Source organism: Taudactylus pleione, unplaced genomic scaffold (genome assembly GCF_031769625.1).
Source record: "Taudactylus pleione unplaced genomic scaffold, aTauple2 ptg000181l, whole genome shotgun sequence".
NCBI classification, from domain to species: domain Eukaryota; kingdom Metazoa; phylum Chordata; class Amphibia; order Anura; family Myobatrachidae; genus Taudactylus; species Taudactylus pleione.
In genome coordinates this window covers 9,485,423-9,505,061 of record NW_028284583.1, presented here as the reverse complement: position 1 = coordinate 9,505,061, position 19,639 = coordinate 9,485,423, and the positions used below count along the sequence as shown (strand labels likewise).

At 42.7% G+C, this 19,639-nt stretch overlaps 1 protein-coding gene across 3 annotated transcripts in view; it reads right to left on the bottom strand.

Annotated features, from left to right (window-relative positions):
• HECW1 (HECT, C2 and WW domain containing E3 ubiquitin protein ligase 1) overlaps positions 1 to 19,639 on the bottom strand; it is a 480,815-nt gene that overhangs the window by 129,895 nt on the left and 331,281 nt on the right. For 2 of the 3 annotated variants that reach the window (XM_088476052.1, XM_088476051.1), the window contains 5 exons: positions 10,197 to 10,339; positions 9,510 to 9,610; positions 4,081 to 5,415; positions 824 to 925; positions 482 to 632 (listed from right to left, as the gene is read on the bottom strand). In XM_088476052.1, the coding sequence (XP_088332178.1) occupies positions 482 to 632; positions 824 to 925; positions 4,081 to 5,415; positions 9,510 to 9,610; positions 10,197 to 10,339 (1,832 nt within the window). The remainder of the gene's footprint in view (positions 1 to 481; positions 633 to 823; positions 926 to 4,080; positions 5,416 to 9,509; positions 9,611 to 10,196; positions 10,340 to 19,639) is intronic. The other variant, XM_088476053.1, reaches the window with a different exon arrangement.

Below are 19,639 nucleotides of genomic sequence, written 5' to 3'. Positions count from 1 at the left end.
GTCAACAGTAATAAGGTCGACATGGTCACTAGGTTGACTATCATTCTGTAGTCATATATTTGTTTGACAGGGTTCAATGGTCGACACAATGAAAAGGTTGACATTTAACATATCAACACTAAAATGATGACACTTTTTTTCATGATTTTTAGGGGTAGGGTTTAGTTTACGGTAAAATAAAAATTGTCAATATTTTTAATGTCGACATTTTGACTGTATCGACCATTTAACCCTGTCATTCTAAATTCATGTCTACAGAATGATGGTCGACCTAATAACCGTGTCAACCTTTTTACTGTTGACATTAAGAACCAGACGACCTTCTGGTGTCGACCTTTATAATGTCGAACTTTTATACCATGCCCCTGGCTACTAATATGACTATTTGCTCAGAATTGAATTTCTAACATACGACTACGTTTGTTATTTTTAAAATTTTCTTCCAGCTTGGTTTTCCAAGCATACATACTGTAACACTAACCTACGGTTTAATTGCTCCATCTGCTGGATGGACCCGGACCTACTGATTCCATCCGGCGTTGCAGCTGTTGTAGGCCTCTGCCATGTTGTGGTTCGGTTTACGTGATCCACATAAAACACTCTACCATGGCTATCGATGCGAGCCTCCCAATCTAGGTTCCACAGAGAGAGGGAATTATTATAGCTGAGATAGATACTATCGGCAAGACACACTCACAGATACTCTATTTCAAAAACACAGTAAATGTGCCTAAAACTTAAAGTAGATGAAGGTAATAAAAGGTCTAAAACACACACTGCGTTATTTCACAGAAACAAAAATGATTTACAAACAAGACCTTACTTGGTGGCAGAGGCTCGTCAATGGTGGGGTAATGATGATGATCCGTCCTGAGAGAAGGCAGCTGAGTAACAGGTGGTGCGTTATGTGGTAAAGGACAATCCCCTAGAGAAAGGAAGAGCGGGATGCACACACACATGTTACAAATATGACTTTATAGCCATGTGACATGTTGAGGGTGTTTAGATGAACATTTTCCATGGCTATGGGCACTGGTTCAAAAAGTTCTGCTAGGTTTCCTTCAACTGGTATGTACAGTAGCTTTCAGGTTCCCTGCCAGTGTCTATATAATATTATAATGATAATGTGCCCAGCACACACGGGAGGTGATGCAGAGTTGGCTGCAGTTGCAACTGAAATCACAAATGTAATTTGTGTTCATAAAACAGCAGCAATTGCAATCATACAGAGCATCCACTATATTAAAATATGTGCTAGTTAGTAACCATAGCATATGCAACTGGTCACAGAGACTTTCATCCCACTTGCTAAGAACCCATTCGCTATTAGGCATCAATAAAACTGCCAATACATCACAGACAACTCACTATTGTGTGTACATTAAAAAAAATCCTAATATATGCCTTAGCAACAAAGAAATCACCATTAGCTAGATATGACCATCATCATCATTATCATCATCTGCTATTTGCTAATGCAACTGTCCAGCCACACATAATACAGTGTATGCATCGCTGTCCTGGTGTTTTCTCCCCCTGGTACTGCCAGTCGGCACTGCGATAGCACAGAGTGCTTCCCATGGGAAGGTACTTCCCTTGCTATCATATCAGCCCTTACCAGCTTCTAGGGGCTGCAGCCGAATCAGTCCCATGAAGCCGGCCCGGCATTTTCATTTGTGCATGTGCACGGGATTGCGATCCTGTACATGTGCACAATTACAGACTATCTGGCCAGCAAAGCCAGGAACTGCCGCTGGATACTAATATAATAAGAATAACCTGCAAAGGATGTTAAACAGAAGTTCAACATATGATTTACATTTTTAAAAGACACAATCACAGTACAATTATAAATCTCCACTGAATCACAATGTGAAAAAACAATGTCACCCTCAGGCTAGTGATAGTAGTCTGTGTTTTCCATAAAGTGTGCACAAATCATCTAAGTCCCTGTAGACTACTGTGCACCATCCATTGAGGCAAAGTCCAACATGTTACGTCAATTCCTACTCCGATGAATCAATGCTTGAAATCTGCGCCTCGCTCTTACTCTCACTGGATATGTGAGACGGACAGATACCTTAAAAGATTATATATATATATATATATATATATATAGTATACTAGTAAAGGCACCCTATATATACCGGGTTTCCTCCGTCAGCCCTTTCCTCCACTTTGCCCTTCTCTCTGCTTCTCTGTTCAGACCCACTCTGTCCCGTACCACCTTCGCTCCATTCCACCCCTATACTTACCCCTGTTAAGAGCACATGGCAGGTTCTCCTCTACTCCTAGTTTGTATATGATAAATATCTCACAGTTTAAAGTTCTATTGCTGATTTTTGTTCATTGCTGAAGTTTTGTTGTTGACTTTTGATATAATTATTTATATTTTACCATATATAATGCTGAATATTTAATAAACAAATGGTGAATTATAGCTTACCTAGTTACATTTAATGTTTGCATATAGACCTATTGCCCAGGTTTTTATTTTGCATTCTCTAAATTAGTTAATATAATACAAGGTCTACATACAGGTAAGGACCATTAAGACAATAAAAGACGACAATGGCTGTAATGTAAGCTTTTCAGGACTAACAGAAATTAAAAATAGGATGACACTTTCCAAATACATGCCTTTTCAGTGTCAAAGGTGTAAGTGACCAAAACAGGTGGGTCATGGCTACATAAGGAAGAGCCATAAGCAATTGCAGCTTGTTCTGCAGGGAACAATTTAACCTATTTATATACTAGATACATTAATTCTGTACATTTAGGGACTGATGCAACATTGAACTTACGTCAGTTGTCTAGTGTGAAATATGCAGTTCTGGTTCAGTGCATGCCCACAAAATAGGCTGCGCACTAATGCGTGTATGCGGGTTTCTAAGATCTGACACTTGCAACTGTAGAGGTGCCACTAGAGTGGGTAGGGACATTCTAACATACAGTATGGGCATGTTCGAGTCATTGTGCACAGGGGCATCCTGTCAGTCAGAATCCTGACCCCTGAAGGTAAATAGCCTAACCCTAACCCTCCCCTTAACCCTCCCCTCCCGCACCCTAACCCTAATACTCCTCGCAGCCTAACCATCCTCCTAATGCCTAACCCTAACCCTACCGTAAACATAACCCTCCTACTAACTCTAACACTTACCGTCGGGATGCACGCAGTCATGATTCTGGCGCCGGGAATCCGACTGCAGACGGGATTCAGGCACTGGTATTCTGAGTGCCGGCATCCCGACTGCTTGGATGGTGACTACATCCCACACAGGCCCACACTGACACGCATATAAGCCTGGTAAATCCACATTAATTGCGGGTGACTGAGGGCTGGTTTAAATACATATTGATAATGATGACAGTCACAGAAAGTTCAGTGTAAACATTTGCCTGAGGTAACATATGCAGCTGGTGCATCTTGCAGTTTTTTATAACTTTTTAAATAACTTTTAAAACAAACTTGGACACATATACTTTCAAGCTCAGCATGAACCCCTTAATGTTTAAAGACAAATTATGTCATTTTATGTCTTGGTATTAGGATTATTCATAGAAATTTGACTCCCATATAATATTATTTTTCACAATGGGGGAGATTTATCTAAACTTGGAGAGAGATAAAGTACCAACTAATGTCAGTAAGAAGCCAAGTTGTTTGGTACTTTATGTTTCTCCAAGATTTGATAAATCTCCCCTATATCTTTGACTAAAAGGGACTGAAGGGATGTACAGTATCAAACATTGCAAAGAGGACAAGTGAGGAGTTGCCCATACCAATCAGTTTGCACAGTAGCTATCATTCATCAAGTATATTCTATACAATTCTAGGTAGAAGCTGATTGGTAACAATGGCGACTTCTCCACCTGTCCTCTTTAGAAGGTTTGATACTTCTCCCCCTAAGAGAGCTTTCTATAATGTAGGTTCCTTGCTCCAGTGACAGCATTTCCAGTAAGACAGTAGCATTAAAAGCAATCCATACAGTAACATAAGAAATGTATATTTAAATGAACTATATATATTGAATGTAATTCCGTTAACAGAAACAGCCATTGAAAAAGCCTTAATCTAACCTTCTCTCCTGCTGCTTGGCCCTGCAACTGGAGAATCTGGGGCACCAGGAGTCCTTTCTGAATTAATACTTTGACTAGAGATATCATCAGACCATTGGATTGAACCATCGCCATGGTCCCTGTCTGGCTCTGGGCTTTGATTAGAATCAGGCATGGATTCAAATGCGCTGTTTTCCTCCTCCTCATCATCTTGAGAGGAGAAGACAGTACTTTCAGAAATTCTGGCACTGTCCACGGAAGAGAAACGGGTGTGACTGGAGAATCGGTTGTGGCTATCATAACAGGAAGGACTATAACAAGAAGTACTGTAGCAAGATGTGCTATAACAGGAAGTACTATAACATGAGGTGTCACAAGTGTCACAATCATGGTCCCCGTGAACCCTCGGACTAGAGTCACTTTCACTTTCAGTTCTAGGGAACTCTCCATCAACACAGAGATGGTTACAACCAGGGAGGTGATCATTGGAGCTATCAAGGGGCAAAGTACTTCTACTGTTTTCTAGGTCATCACCTTCATCCGCTACAATTTCAAGTGAAGGGTCTGCCACCATTGTTTCCGTTTCACTCACAATGTCCTTCTCAGACATCTCCTTCACTGTTGATTCTTCATCAATATCTGCACTGTTTTGCTCCTCCTCTTCTTCTCCATCACCGATCATCTGAGCTGAAGGCAGACTGTGTAATAAGTTATGAATCCTGATATAGTGAGTACGAGGAGTTTCAGGTTCTCCACAAGCTGATGCTATGACAGTTTCCAATTCAGAGACGGGCAGAGAGCATGGCCTAGTTTTTCTCTTTACAGTATTTCTAAGTTTAGGTTCATTGTCCTGTTGCTGGCAGATCTCTTCTGGCTCTGCAAGATTTTTTTCTTGCTCCTTGTCGACATCCAATAACGAACTTGCTTCTTCTGCATTTATTACCCCTGTGCCGCCTTCTTCCATTGCAGTACTAGCATCTACAGCGCTCTCTACTTTGGCTTCAATCTCAAGGGGAACAGATGGTGCTGGCTCCTGCTCAGAATCTGGAAAAACCACACCAGCTGCTGCACTACTTTCTAAGCTTTCAATGGTTTTAGCTGAAACAGCACCAGCACCTGTGTTTATTATGATTGATTTATGTAAACAGTTTTGACTTATTGATCTACTGTCTATTGCAGAGCGCTTATCATGAGTAACTCTGGAAATGCATCCATTTGGCAATTCGGATGTTGGGTTTTCAGTGGCAACTGATGTTCTCCTCTGAGGCTCGTTAGAGAGGACTTCAACTGGGTGACGTAATGGACTTTCATTCAGAACTGGATCAGGGTCTGCAGTGATAGAGATGTCTTCATCATCTGAAAGTATAAATTTCACAATAATTAAATATAAATAACAGACAAACCAAGTGATCATATCTTAGGAGAGTATACATCTGACAATGTTCTTAAATGAGGTCCCTTTGTGAACGGCTCCTGAGCTGTCACCACTTGTGTTATGAATCAGCTTTTGTTCTTAATTGATTCTGCCGGCTCACATGTAAGATACAGAACAAAGTATTTTCATTAGTACAGTTACTTAATCTGAGAATACTATATAAAGAACAGCTCACTGACTGAGAGTTAGCACCAAGGCAACTCCTATTAGGTAACAACTGAAATGTTGTGATATAGTTGTCAATATGTTAACATTATTCCCAGTGGCACTTTAATACTGAGCAGGTGCATTTAAACTCGCAATGCATCGTGCCTTCTTTCTAAGTCATATTGACATGTTTACTAAAATTAAATAACATTTGTTTCGCGTTTTAAGTACTTTAATAAATACTGACTGAAAAAGTCCATCAAACAAAAATATAGGCGATCCAATATGCAGAATAAGTGGAACTGTAATTAGTCAATGCTGGAATGTAAGGGCATTTCTACGGACAAATCTACAAAACTTGGGACTATCCCTGGAAACGAACGACAGTTGACAACTATGATGTCAGTTAATATATATATTACCTATTCACTATTTTCACATGGCTCTGATATTTGACTTTCTTTGCGTTTAGTTTTGCTGTAAGCTAGTGACACATGGGGCAGTTTTGTCAGGCACTCAGGGCATAATTCAGAGGTGGATATAAACTGTTGATACTGGCGGAGTTGAGTTGCGTACATGATTGCTGGCATTGGAACTAGCGGCACAAGACCATGGACATTCCTGGGAGGTGACCTAAAGTGTACAGAGTCCATCTTGGGCATGTTATAGGAGTGTCAGTGACTGCATAAGCTGCAAAGCCGCAGCCACAGAGGCCATGATTATATGGAGTTGAGAAAGAGACACTGCGTCTGCCATAGGCTGGTGCCAGGGTAGATTGTGCTAGCAATGGTTCTCCGATTATGGACTGTTATGAACCACCGGCAGAGTTGCACCATTCACGGGCGATGAAAGTGGGCATCTCAGGGCTTGCACTCATCGGTGCTCACTAGTACACAAGGGCAAAGCTGATACTAGCATTTGCATATTACCGCCGCTGAGACCGAGGCTCATTAATGTCATAAGGGTGAAGGGAAGCTGATACTGTCTTTAGAACATTTACCACTATTGTACATTTTAATGTTTTTGTTTTATAATTGGCAGAAATGCCTTGAAAATCAACTTTGTTGTATAAAAAGGACCTTGCCATTCCATTGACTATATATGCCAAGGCTTCTGCCATGTCTGATGACATGGAAAAGACACATGTACTGTGGATGCTCGCAAACCAGAGAACACCGCATACATGCACCTTCCCCCCATTGCATCTCATTTAGGGGCCCAGTCATAATTCCTTAAGGTAGATGAAAAGATAATTTTTTTACCTACCGTAAATGTAGTATTGGACCCATTCATTATAAAGGTAATGCAGGAGACATCACTGATATCTCCTGCTCACCTTTCATCTCTGATGTGGTCCGCCATCCCCATACTCTAGTATGGGGACCTTCATTCATCAAACATTTGGAAACTTATTGCGAGTACCTGCGCCATCTTCAGAAGGAGTTGTATCCTTCTGCTCACTCATACGCACTAACCTGGCAGTGTAAAGTTTTACCTCTGATAATTAGCAGCAGGATCAGTTGTGTTATTGCTTTTCAGAGCAGCTGTTCCTGCACCAGAGCAATATAAAATTGCACCGGTAATATTGAATTCACCGCCACTACTCACAGCAAGTAGGATACATAATTAATAGGGGCACTATGATGAGTAGGTCCCTTAAACTTTTTGTCTCTCAAAATCTTGCCTATATCTACTTGTCAATGGCCCGAATCCAGCCATCTACTTACATTAGAACATGCAAAATTTCAGCACTTGTTCATTGTATAAATCTGGGTGCAGTTGCACAAAACCAGGTGAAACTGCACCTTACTAAATGATCTTTCTTGGCTTGGGGCACTAATATTTCTAATGTGATATGATAGTCTAATCTGTTCATTAATTTTCCAGATCTGTCCAATGGTCACCCAGAAATGTAGCCAGATTACACACATATCCTGTTATACTCTGAAATATACCAAAACTATTTTAAACAAATTACTTATCCATTATTGAACATCTGTACAGGTTACCCAGGATCAATGCTATAGAGAAGAAGCAACTTAATTTCAACTAACCACACACTGTAGTTAAAGCTGCATTACCACCTACCGTGTTTCCCCGATAATAAGACCTACCCCGAAAATAAGACCTACCCTTAATTTTGTAACCCGGTCCAAATTAAGCCCTACCCCGAAAATAAGACCTACCTGAACTCATTTTGAGCTGGGAACGCTGCAGAGACCAGCGTTCCCAGTCATGCAGTGCGCGGGTGACGTCGGCCGCGCCTGCTGGATCATGTTAGATCCAGTCAGCGCGCAGGTGAGAGCGACATCCCGGACGAAGGCGAGTCAGGTATGTGCACTGCAATAAGGGACACTGCTACAGGGGGGGGCCTGCATAAGCGGCACTTCTACAAGGGGGCCTGCAAGGGTGGGGGCATGCATGTGCGACACTTCTACAAGGGGGCCTGCAAGGGGGGGGCATGCATAAGGGGCACTTCTACAAGGGGGCCTGCAAGGGGGTGGCCTGCATAAGGGGCACTTCTGCAAGGGGGGGCCTGCATAAGGGGCACTTCTACAAGGGGGGGCCTGCATAAGGGGCACTGCTGTTAATATTAATTAATATAAGACCTACCCCGAAAATAAGCCCTATGGTGTTTTTTTTAACAAAAAAAAAAATAAGACAGTGTCTTATTATCGGGGAAACACGGTAATTGCTCATGATCTTTTTCCTCTAGAGCCCTGGAGGCTTCCTCATGCAGCCTTTATCCCCAGGAATCCGTGGTTACTCTCATAGTCCTGGATAACAACTTGGACTGTGTACACTGCAGAAGGCGGTTTAAGAGGGAGGATCATTTAAAGAAGGTCAACCTAAAAACATTGCCATTTCTATATGATTCTATATGACAGAAATGGAGAAGTTCAGAGAAAATTGCCTGCATGGATCAGTCCAGGGGATGTGGAAGCAGTAATTGAGTCAAATTTAGATATTAGCTGATAATACAGCTTTTGACATATGTCCAATCTGTCTTATTTCAGGTGTAACAGTCCCAACTCCAGGAGACTGTTCAACTCATCAGAGATTTTGTCACAATTGCCACGACTGCTGAAAGGTGCGACCACCCACCTGCCAATGACGTGCATGACAATGTATAGGTGTATTGGTTGTCTAGCAGTGTGGCACGCTCTAGTAGTGCAACAGGGAAAGTGCTGGTAGGTATGTTTTAAAATACACACAACTAAATAGATATATGAACAACTCACATATAAATAAATATATTTTATGTATATTGAGTGCAACAACTGTATAGTTTCTTCTTAATTCACCTTATTACGTGTTTGCTAGTTTCTGGGAAATATATAAATATTCACGTCCCGATACTGGACTCCCAAATGTTGAGAGGTAGGTTAGTGAGATAGTGAATATCCCATATACTGGCAGAAGCATACACACAGTGCTTAGAAAAAATTGTTTGGGACACCAAATTGTAGGAAGTTGCCAACTCTGAATGATCATGAGATCCTGTTAAGGGTCGTCAGTCCACATGGCAGCCCATACCAAAAATGTATTTATATCCTGATTCATGAGTAAGGTATTATAACAGGAAGTATAAAATAGATATGAAGGACACAGACTGACTTCAGTAATATAACTGCCCATCATCAAAATTGTGCATATTTTTTAAGAGAACATTTTCTCATTTTAATAAGGAACAATAGTTTTTGCGTGTTATAGCTAGTTATTACTCTGCTTTAATAATTAGCATTATTCATTTGTTATGTGAAAAAGCACAACACAATTAAAAATTGATATACTACAGCTGTGTGAATTTCAATATGTAATTAACTGTATTTTTACAAAATGAATTTAATAAGCAGTGATGCTGTACCAGGGTGTATAGATGATGTTATCTCAAATCGGAACTGCAGCTGTCCACTGACGTGATCCGTAGGCAGCCTCCGTCCCAAAGTGTAGCTGACAACACGATCCCTGGACATTAAAAAAATGAAGATTATTACTTTCTCCCACTTCTGTATCTAAGATTTTGCCCATTCTTCCCCCCACTTTTGGAACTCTCTCCCGCTCTCTATCCGACTCTCCACCTCTCTACTAATCTTCAAACGGGCTCTAAAGACCCACTTCTTCACTAAAGCGATCCTCCTCTCATCCTAACCCACTTCCCCATGCTCACTATCTACCCTAGTTATGTCAACCTTGTCTGTCTGCCCCTCCCCTTTAGAATGTAAGCTCTCACGAGCAGGGCTCTCTTCCCTCATGTGCTTGTGCTTCTCCTTCCCTTACTCATACTATCACCTACTCCTAACTCACCACAACAGCACCTAACCTAAGTCAGCAACTCCCTGCTAATCATTCTAAGTGTTATGCAGCAATGTTTATAAACCACATTCTTAGCCTGCATTGTTCTGGGTGGGGGGAGGTGTGGCGGATAGTAGTGTAGACTACCTGTATTAAATAAATGTGACACTGTACATTACATTTTTAAATACAACATTTAATTGATTCATTAGCTAAAACATCTTTGACCAGTGTAGCTTACATAATAATTGGTACTCACCCAATGGCATGCCTTTCCAGGAGCCGCTGCACTGGCATGGACAGCTTTCCCAGAAATCTTTTGATGATTGGACGGCTCTTTGCAAATTTATCTTTCACTTCAATTTCCAAGACATCAGTTGGAAGGGACACAAAGCTGAACAGCTGTAGAAGCATCAGATAATACATTTTGTTTTTAATAATAAATAGTTCCGTAAAAATATAATTTAAATTGTTTACTATAATACAAATATTTTGCCACATCCAGTGCAGGTACCAGCTTTGTTGCTACAGGACACTGCACACTCACATTAGGGCTGATTTAAAGTTATACTGCAATTTTTGCCTAGATGCAGTATTTGCAACTGAGCAAAGCACATTTCACTCCAAGGGGTGCAAATGCCAACTTTCTTTTTCATGTAGGGCAAGGATCACATGCTCTTACTTGGCCAAGACACATAGGGATATATTTACTAAAGGATGATTTTAATCGATTTAAAAGCAATGAAAATAGATCAACATCAATATTGTGTTTCTAAGGGCTAACTCACACATTTGCTAATAGAAAATATTTGATTTGGTTTTTTAAGTATTAGTAATTGTGTGATTTGGACCCAGAAACACAACATCGATGTTGACCTGCAGACAACTACTGCTGCATTTGCATTATAGATGGACGGAATTGCACAGCAGCTTGTGTGTGGCTCTGTAATCAGGATTGTCTTAACAGCAGTGTGGGCCCGGGGCAAATCAATGCACTGGGGCCCCTACCCACCCATTTAAGGGAAAAAAAAGTAAATGGTCAATAATATTAAACCCTCCTGCATGCCCATCAGACCTCCCACACATGCAGAGAGACTCTGTCTGACTGGTCTGAAGCCAGCGGATGAAGTGAAACTGGGACTGAGGTGAATACTTGGGGCTGTAGGGGGGTGGGTTGGTGAGCCCCTACAAGCTTCGGGCCCTTGGGCAACTGCCCAACAAGTTCCCAGTGGAAGAGATGGTCCTGTCTGTAAATTCCATCCATCTCTGAATCAGGCCCAGAGTCGCCCACCAGCTGCGGTGCTAATCTACCGCTTTGTGTATTAAGACACACCATCAGTCTCACCATCAAACATTGCACCAGCCCTATGGAGACGCAGAATGTCCGTCTGAACATGGCCACCAAAATCAGTGCAGCTGCGGAAAAAGCCGCAGTTGCTGACTGCTATACACCACAGTAATGCCCACTGAAATTGCCTTTTTCTATGCCCAAATTAGTTTTGCGGCCCTCGGTGGTAACCACTGGGACTCGGGCACAAACGTGCCCTTACTGTACTCTCGGCCTAATTCAGCTTTGGGAATAGAGTAAGATATAGCAAGTAACTATGAACCAGGACAAACTATGTTGCAATGCAAGGGGTGCAAATACATACAATTATTTTGCATGCAGGATAAATACTGGCTGCTTCTGCATGTAGCCCACAAATACTGCACAGCTTTATTTTTACACTGCAAATTAGATGTCAGTTTGGACACACCCCTCCCAAATCTAACTCCCTCTGCACATTTTACATCTGTCCCACCTGCAGTGCAGCATGGTTTTTACCGAGAAGATCAGTAACGTGCTATATATCTTACTCTATTCTCAAAGCTGAAACAGGACCTCTGCCAACAAGGCAACGCATGCTGACATGTCCTGCCTAACCTGGCACAAGTAGGCATAAGCAGCAGAATTATACAAATCACATGGGCACTTAATGCATTCGGCCACTGTTCTGGGACTGCATAGAGAAATTTCAGGCAAGTAAAGCTGGATACACACTTGTAGATATACCATTAGTTTGAACGACAAATATATCTCCGATGCACTACAATTATATTGAACGACAAACAATATATCTGTAGTGCATCGGCGGGTGTGTACACCCGATATATCTGTGAACAACGTCGTTCACAGACATATAGGTCGGCCCTGCAGCACAGCTGATGCCGATATGTCTTGCAGATACAGTGTGTAAGTGTTCTCATACATCTAACGTCAATATGCGACACAGCGTGACTTGCCTGGCGTGAGTAAGCCGCCAGGTCCTGTGAGACTATGCCAACACCGGTGTCTTTTTTGTGTCGTTTTTTGCCAAAAATGCATCTATGTCACAATGTGATGTGACTAGGACACACCAGCAGATTGTGCTGATTAATTTGATATGTGACAGCCAGTATTTATCCTGCATGCAAAATAAAATGTATGTATTTGCACCCCTTGTCTTCCAACATAGGGGGTCATTCAGACCCACTCGCGAGCGGCAGTACGCTCGCAAGTGGGTCGATGTTCCCCACTGCGCATGCGCACGACGGAGGGAGCTCCGTCGTGCGCATGCGCGAGACCCGACGAGCGAAGGACTTTCCTTTGCTCGGAGTGTCTCATCAAAGGGGGCGTGCTGTCGATGGTGACCAAGGGAACGCCTACCGTCTGAAGCCGGCCCCACTGACATCACTAGTGATGTCAGTGGGAGTGATTTTGGCTCTGATAGAGCCAGAATCACTCCTGGCCTTGCGGTTGAGAAACCCAACTGCAGGCTTTTACTCGCAGTTCCGATGGTCGCGATGGTCAAGACCATCGCGACCATCATTTTGCACGCTCGTATATGCTGTGGGTGGTGACCCACAGCTATACGAGCGTCCAGGAGGATGCTCCATATTAATGGAGGTGGGCCCTGATTCAGAGCGAGCGCTCTGAATAATAATATTATAATGTTGATGTTAAGCCTCCTTAGACTGTCTAAAGCGGCCCATACACAGTGCGATAGGTACCGTGCGACGTGACGGGGGATCCGACGTCCGACATAATGGGCGGTCCCCCCACACAGTGCAATCAGATGGCCGACCGCCCGATACATGCCGGCTCCCCCTCCCCCACCGACATAGTGCTGCATGGGATCGCACATCGCATCCCCTGATCGACTGAACCTGCAGTAAAATCAGGGGGTGCGATGTACGACCTCACGGGCGTGCACTCGGTCCGACATCATGCCCATATACGGTGCGATATGTAAGCCAAATCGTACCAATCCGGTTGGCTGCTTTATCGCACCGTGTATGGCCCGCTTTAGACTTTATGTGCTGACCTCATCAGTCAATGCATTTCCTACAATTTCTACTAAAAAAGTTGTGTTGTGTTACAGCAGTAAGAGTTCAGAGCTACTTTTATGAGAACTGTAGTCCTGTGGTATCACAGACGAGGGGCAGTTCTGACAAAAGAAAAATGTCCAAAGCAAGTTGAAACATTGTACAGCATATGAAAATCACAATGAAGAATGGTATCAGGAGTTCAGATACTAACTGTAGATCATACTTGCCAACTCTCCCTGATTGTCAGGGAGACTTCCTGAAATAGTAGCAATCTCCCTGCCTCCCTGAAGAGTCTAGTAATCTCCATGATTGCACCTTACCACCATTATTTAGCTATTACATTTTAAAAAAACAACAGAGATATATACATTCAAATAGGATCATTAGTATCATTTCCCTGCATTGGTTATAAGGCACAATGATCCCTATGGCTACATGCATTTTCTGAAAAGTATTAGTGTGTTTTCATCAGCAAGTAACTGCTTTTGGGCTCATTTACATTTTAATGTAAATGAATTTTATGGCACACCACTCAGATGTAGCAGTACAGGCCCACTTTAACACATGCTCATAGGTGCTGCTTTCTTAATCTCTGTGAAATGCTTTTTCAAAAGTAGTTAAGTATGCTGTAGATACTACTTTGAATTTAATTTTGTGGAGCTCCCCACTGACATCACTGCTGATGTCAGTGCGGCCGCCCACAAAACAGCAGGCGTTCCTTAAGGAACGCCGCCGTTTGTGAAACCACCCCCCCGCCACGCCTACAAAACGGGGCAAGCTGTCGGTCAACATCGACAGCCGCCCCTTTTGTAGTGAGAATTTCTCTCTCGCTCCGGGGCTTGCGCACACGCAGTGCGGTCACTGCGTGTGCGCAGGGCCTAACATTGATCCGCTTGCGAGCGCTCAGCGCTTGCGACCGGGTCTTAATGAGGTCCCATGCCCTTTACGGACATGGGGTAGAAAGCACAGTAGCACATTATGCAGTACAATTATCCAGAATAACAACCTGGATTATTTGGGCTGAAATTCTGTACATCGGAGCTTTAATATCTTCTTACAAACATACATCTCTACATGTCTGGTATGGATTGGGTACTTGTTTTTTTTTGCCAAGGCCCGTGGAGTCTACAGGAGAAGGGGACCAAATCTACGCCAGGAGGTAGGTGGGTATTGGATTTTTTTTCACAGGTAAACCCATGGGAATTCCACTGGAGAAGGGGACGTGAACATCTGGTAGAAGGTAAGTATGTGTGGGTATATAAAAAACTTTTAAATCCTACGATGTGTGTGTATTGTCTTTTTTTACTATTTTTTTACAGTGGGGTTATCCGGCCGCCTGCTAGCACTTGTAGTTCCACAAGTGCCAAGGGGCAGGCATGCTGGCACCTGTAGTTCTACTGTAAAAAACAATAGTATAATTCTACTTTTGACACCATTACCCCTGCACCCACCGGCCAGGTGTGCAGAGAAGAGCCCCGGGCTTCAGCGTAAGCCTGCGGTGCTCGGGAGAGGGGGGACCCACCTTTATTGGAGGGGTCCCCACCTCCCCTGAGATCCCCGGCTTGTGCTGATTAGCTTGGGGTATTAATGCTTTGGCAGGGGAGACCCCGGCCAGATTTGAGTCCGGTGCTGGTTTTAAAAATAGGGGGATCCCCACGCATTTTTCCCCCTTATTTTTAAAAACATGGACTGACTCTGGAAGCCCAGTGCTGGTTCCTAAAATACGGAAGAACCCTACACGTTTTTTCCCTCGGATTTTTGGAACCAGGACTAAGGAGCCCGGGGCTGGTTATGCTTTGGGAGGCGGGGTGGGGGGCACATCATTTTTTTTTTTTAAATGTTTTTATTGAAGTCATCAAATGCACTCTGGTACACAAGCAAATATGACAAGAAAACAATGACAATTTATAGCATACAGTTCACTTGTGGTTTTGAGGTAATAATTTTGCCACAATTTTCTCTTTTTACCAATCAATAGAAAATTAAGCAGTAATATATTATAGTGACTTAACCATAATAGAAGAAATGAAGGGGGAAGAAAGAAGATGGGTAGTGGGGGGGGGGGAGTGGTTAGTGGGGGTGGGGGAGTGTAGGAAGAGAAAGAAGAAAATAGAGGAAAAAAAAAAAAGAGAAAAAGAGGAAATAAAGTGGGATGGGGGTTGTGAGCCATGCAATCCCAGGGTCAATCCCTCACCACTCTATTCTTGTTTGTGTGAGGGTTTTTATTTTTTATTTTTTCCTAAGTGTAACTTATTGGGGGGTCTTGTAGCAGTATTCTAGTTTCATACCATTGTGTTGATTTGAAACACTGTTGTATTTGTCTTTTAATCTCAGGATTTAAAGCCTCAATAAAGCTTTCCCAAATTAAGAAGAATTGTTCTGCTTTCTTTTCCGTATTGATAGAAGAGTTGACCCAATCCATTTTGAAAATATAAAATAATTTCTCTTTGAACATGGTTAATGAAGGAGGGGTAGGAGCAATACATTGTTGCAGGATACATTTTTTAGCTACAGCCGAAATAATTAATAACAATTTTTTACAACCCTTAGAAACTCTAGTTGTTCCTGGAATATAACCCAATATTGGCACATGAACCATTTATTGAACCCCAAAACGCAGAAACATACATGGATCACACTGATCTATGTATGTTTCTGCTAGACACGCTGCACAGGAGGGGGTCTATTTGTAAGTTCTATTTTTACACTGTGTTCGGTTTTATTACACTCGTGATTCTAGTAACGATTTTTGGTAAATTCCCGTGTTGTATTCCTGTCTATGGAAAGTACTGCTGTGTTCAGACGATGGTGTGGTCATTTCTAGTTGTATTTTCGGATGTATTTTAACTTCAAAATCGGCCGTGATCACCTCTAAAGATACTAAAAATATCCCCCTTTTTTTCATAGTAAATTCCCGTGTTTGGAAAAATGCCAATTTACCCCCGTGATTGCAATCTTGGACCAACACAATTCTTAGTAAATTTACCCCTAAGAGGGAGCAAAGCAAAAAAAACAAACAAGTAGCATTGCATCTGGACAAACCATGTTGGAATGCAGGGGGTGTAAATATAATTTATTTAAATTTTTTTACATGCGGGGTAAATTCTGGCTGCTTTTCCAGTAGCTCCCAAATACTGGGCAGCTTTATTTTTACACTGCAATTTAGATGTGAGTTTGGACATGCCCCTCTTTAAATCTAAATTTAGGGGACGGGTTAGCCTTAGGGAGCATAGCGGTGTTAGGTTTTGGGGTGGAGGTTATGGTTAGGCACCCCTGGGGGGAAGCTAGGGTTAGGCTCCCACCCCGGGAGGGTTAGGTCAAGGGAACGGTGATGGGGTTTAGGCACCCCCGGGGGGAGGTTAGGGTTAGGCACTGGGGGGGGAGGTTAGGGTTAGGCACCACTATGATTAGGGGGGGAGTGGGGTAGGGTACTTACCTGCCCTGTCGGGATTTTCTTCCTTCGGGCTGCCGTTGTCTGGATATGAACCGGCGGCTATTCAGCTGCTGGGGCTTAATACCGATTTCTCTGCTAGATATAGTGTCATCGGATGTGCTGCAGGGCCAATTAGATACAGTATGTTTGTGAACGATGTCGTTCACAGACATATCAAATATACACAACTGCTGATGCACTACAGAAAAATCGCCATTCAATGGAGCGGGCGATTTATATCTGTCATTGTGTACCCAGATTTAGAGAACCTATCACCTGCTCTTAAGCTGTCACTAATAGACTTTGCTGCCTGGCAGTGGGTTTTACCTCTGATCTGCTGGATGGGGAACATTTTCACCACCATGCAGTGCTTGGATAGGTTCTGTTAAGAGGCAATATAATCTGCTTTGCTGGACTGAGGGAGGACGCTCCCACATACTCTGCTCACAGGCAGTTATGGGCATGTCTAGCCAGAATCCTGCAGTTGGCAAGTTGGACCTCTTGGCCTCTTTTCCTGTACAACACCAGCATTCCTAGACAGGACAAGCGCAGTATCCACCTCAGTAATCTGAGATTATGCCTCAGCAGGTGCTACAAGGCATTGGTACAATACTTGTAAGAAGTGAGTTCAAATTGTTGACATATAATTCGATATCTCTCTCCTACAGCATGATTTGCAAAAAAATGAGGGAGAGGGTGGTGGAGGCTAAAATACAAAAATACACTTCAGAGGATGAAACGTCTCCCATGATGAAGACTGGGAGGCTGGTAACTGGCTTATAGTCGTAGGTTACAGCGGTTATACGAAAACAACCAGCTTTTGAGTTGCGCCTATAACTAAACAACTTGCATTCTGATACAGGCCCTGCCACCAGGAGCTGGCTGTTGAAGGAAAGGACAGATAGAAGAAAGTCAAGGTACAGTATATGTGTCATGCTGCGGCCCTTAAAAACCACTTTCTTACCTCTCACTGGTGTCTGTCTAGGCTAGTGCTGAGGCCCGCTCGCATGTGCATCACTCCCGGATAGCACAGAGGTCTGCTCGCGCTGCACATCGCACCCGGCTGGTGCTGAGGTCTGTCTGTGCTGCTCCTGCTCCGTCCGCTCAGTGTCCTGTCACTGAGAATGGATATGGCTCTCCACAGCCCGTTGCTCACAATGTGTCTTCCCAGCCTGATGGCACACAAGCTGCATGCCAGAGTTGCCTCACCACAGTATGGGCGCAGTCGTGTTGGACTCTGTCACGTGCCGCTCTTCCTCCACTCAGATCGCTGCTCCCAGACCAGCTGATCGCAGCATCTAATCCAATTCAATTTCCTGACTGGTTTCTGTTGCCAGTACAACGTCGCTTCTGCTGAAGTTACAGCTCTGTGCTGAGCTCCCAGGTACTCTGTATCTGAACGGTCCCAGTCCATTATATTCCAGTTACAAGTCTGATCCTCAAGTCTCCTATTCCATCTTACATTCCAGTCTGGTTTTACCACAGAGACTTGTTAACATTAACCTCTATCGGTTACAGCCAATACCTCCAACCATCAGTCCCATTCAATATTTCCATCATCAACCGACCCAGTACAGCAATCATCATCCTCGGTACCAAACCAATTAAGTTCTTCAATTCATCAACATCGGTCTCAAATCGATCAAGTTCTTCAAATTATCAACATCTGTCTCAAACCAATCAAGTTCTTCAAATTATCAACATCGGTCTCAAACCGATCAAGTTCTTCAATTTATCAACATCAGTTTCAAACCGATCAAGTTCTTCAATTCATCAACATTGGTCTCAAACCGATCGATTTCTCCAATCCATCAATTTCGGTCTCAAACCGACCCAGGTCTCATTCCAGCATCAACGGTTCCAATCCGATTCTGCCCATCTCCTCAGTATTATATATCCATTTCCCATTCTGACCTGCTGCTCAATAAAGACATTTACTTTACTGTCCTCGCCTTTGGGCCCATCATCCTCTACAGTTCATATCACTCCTCACATTAATACATGAGGAAGTCCTGGCCACCCAGGTTCATCCACGCTTCCCAAGTCTCCTGTTCAGCCTCCCACGCCTGTTCTGACCAACTCCGAACTTCAGGCATGACAATATGTTTCAATGCATCTCAATTTTATGACCCTACCTATTTTTACCACCACTGATGCTACATCACCTTTCCACCACTAATAGTGGTCCACTATATAATTCAACCCTTTTAGGGTATGTGTTCCATTGCACGTGCATTTGTATTATACTTGTAGCTAAATTATATCATAGACGAATAAGGAGTAACTTACTGTACTTACCTAATATCTCAAATATGCTCTGAGATCAAATAAGGATTTTTATTTTTGATTGTTTTTGTTGTATGAACTAATTTAAAAATATTAGCTTAATTGTTATCCAAACAGAAATGAATGCAAAACTTGCTCATCACATTATTAAATATAAAAGTTGTCTATTGCAATTAACATCTCTACTCCTAACAAACTGAAATATTTATTAGTTGTACTTAATTATACTGTAAAAGCATGTATTTCTGTGTGCCAAGGGACAGAATATGCTCCCACACACCAATTACTGTGCAATTGCTGAAAGACATTTGAAGAAAATGATGACATATGGGGTAAATTAAATAATTCAAACTGACATTTATGTTTGATAAACCACCAAAGACATGTTGCTTATATACTTTATAAATCAGATAAAATAAAGCACATTTGAATATTGGACTATGGTGCTAGTGCAGAGTGGGACCTATGCCACTTTCTGTAGTTTGTATGTAAAAATGATCTGCACAAGCCAAGAAAAGCGAGAACACGCACCTATGCATATATATACAGTACGTGATTAAGGCATTCACTGGCGAGGCGAAACAGGGGATGGAAACGGCAGGTACAGTAAGGGCAGATTCATGTAATTTGCAGAC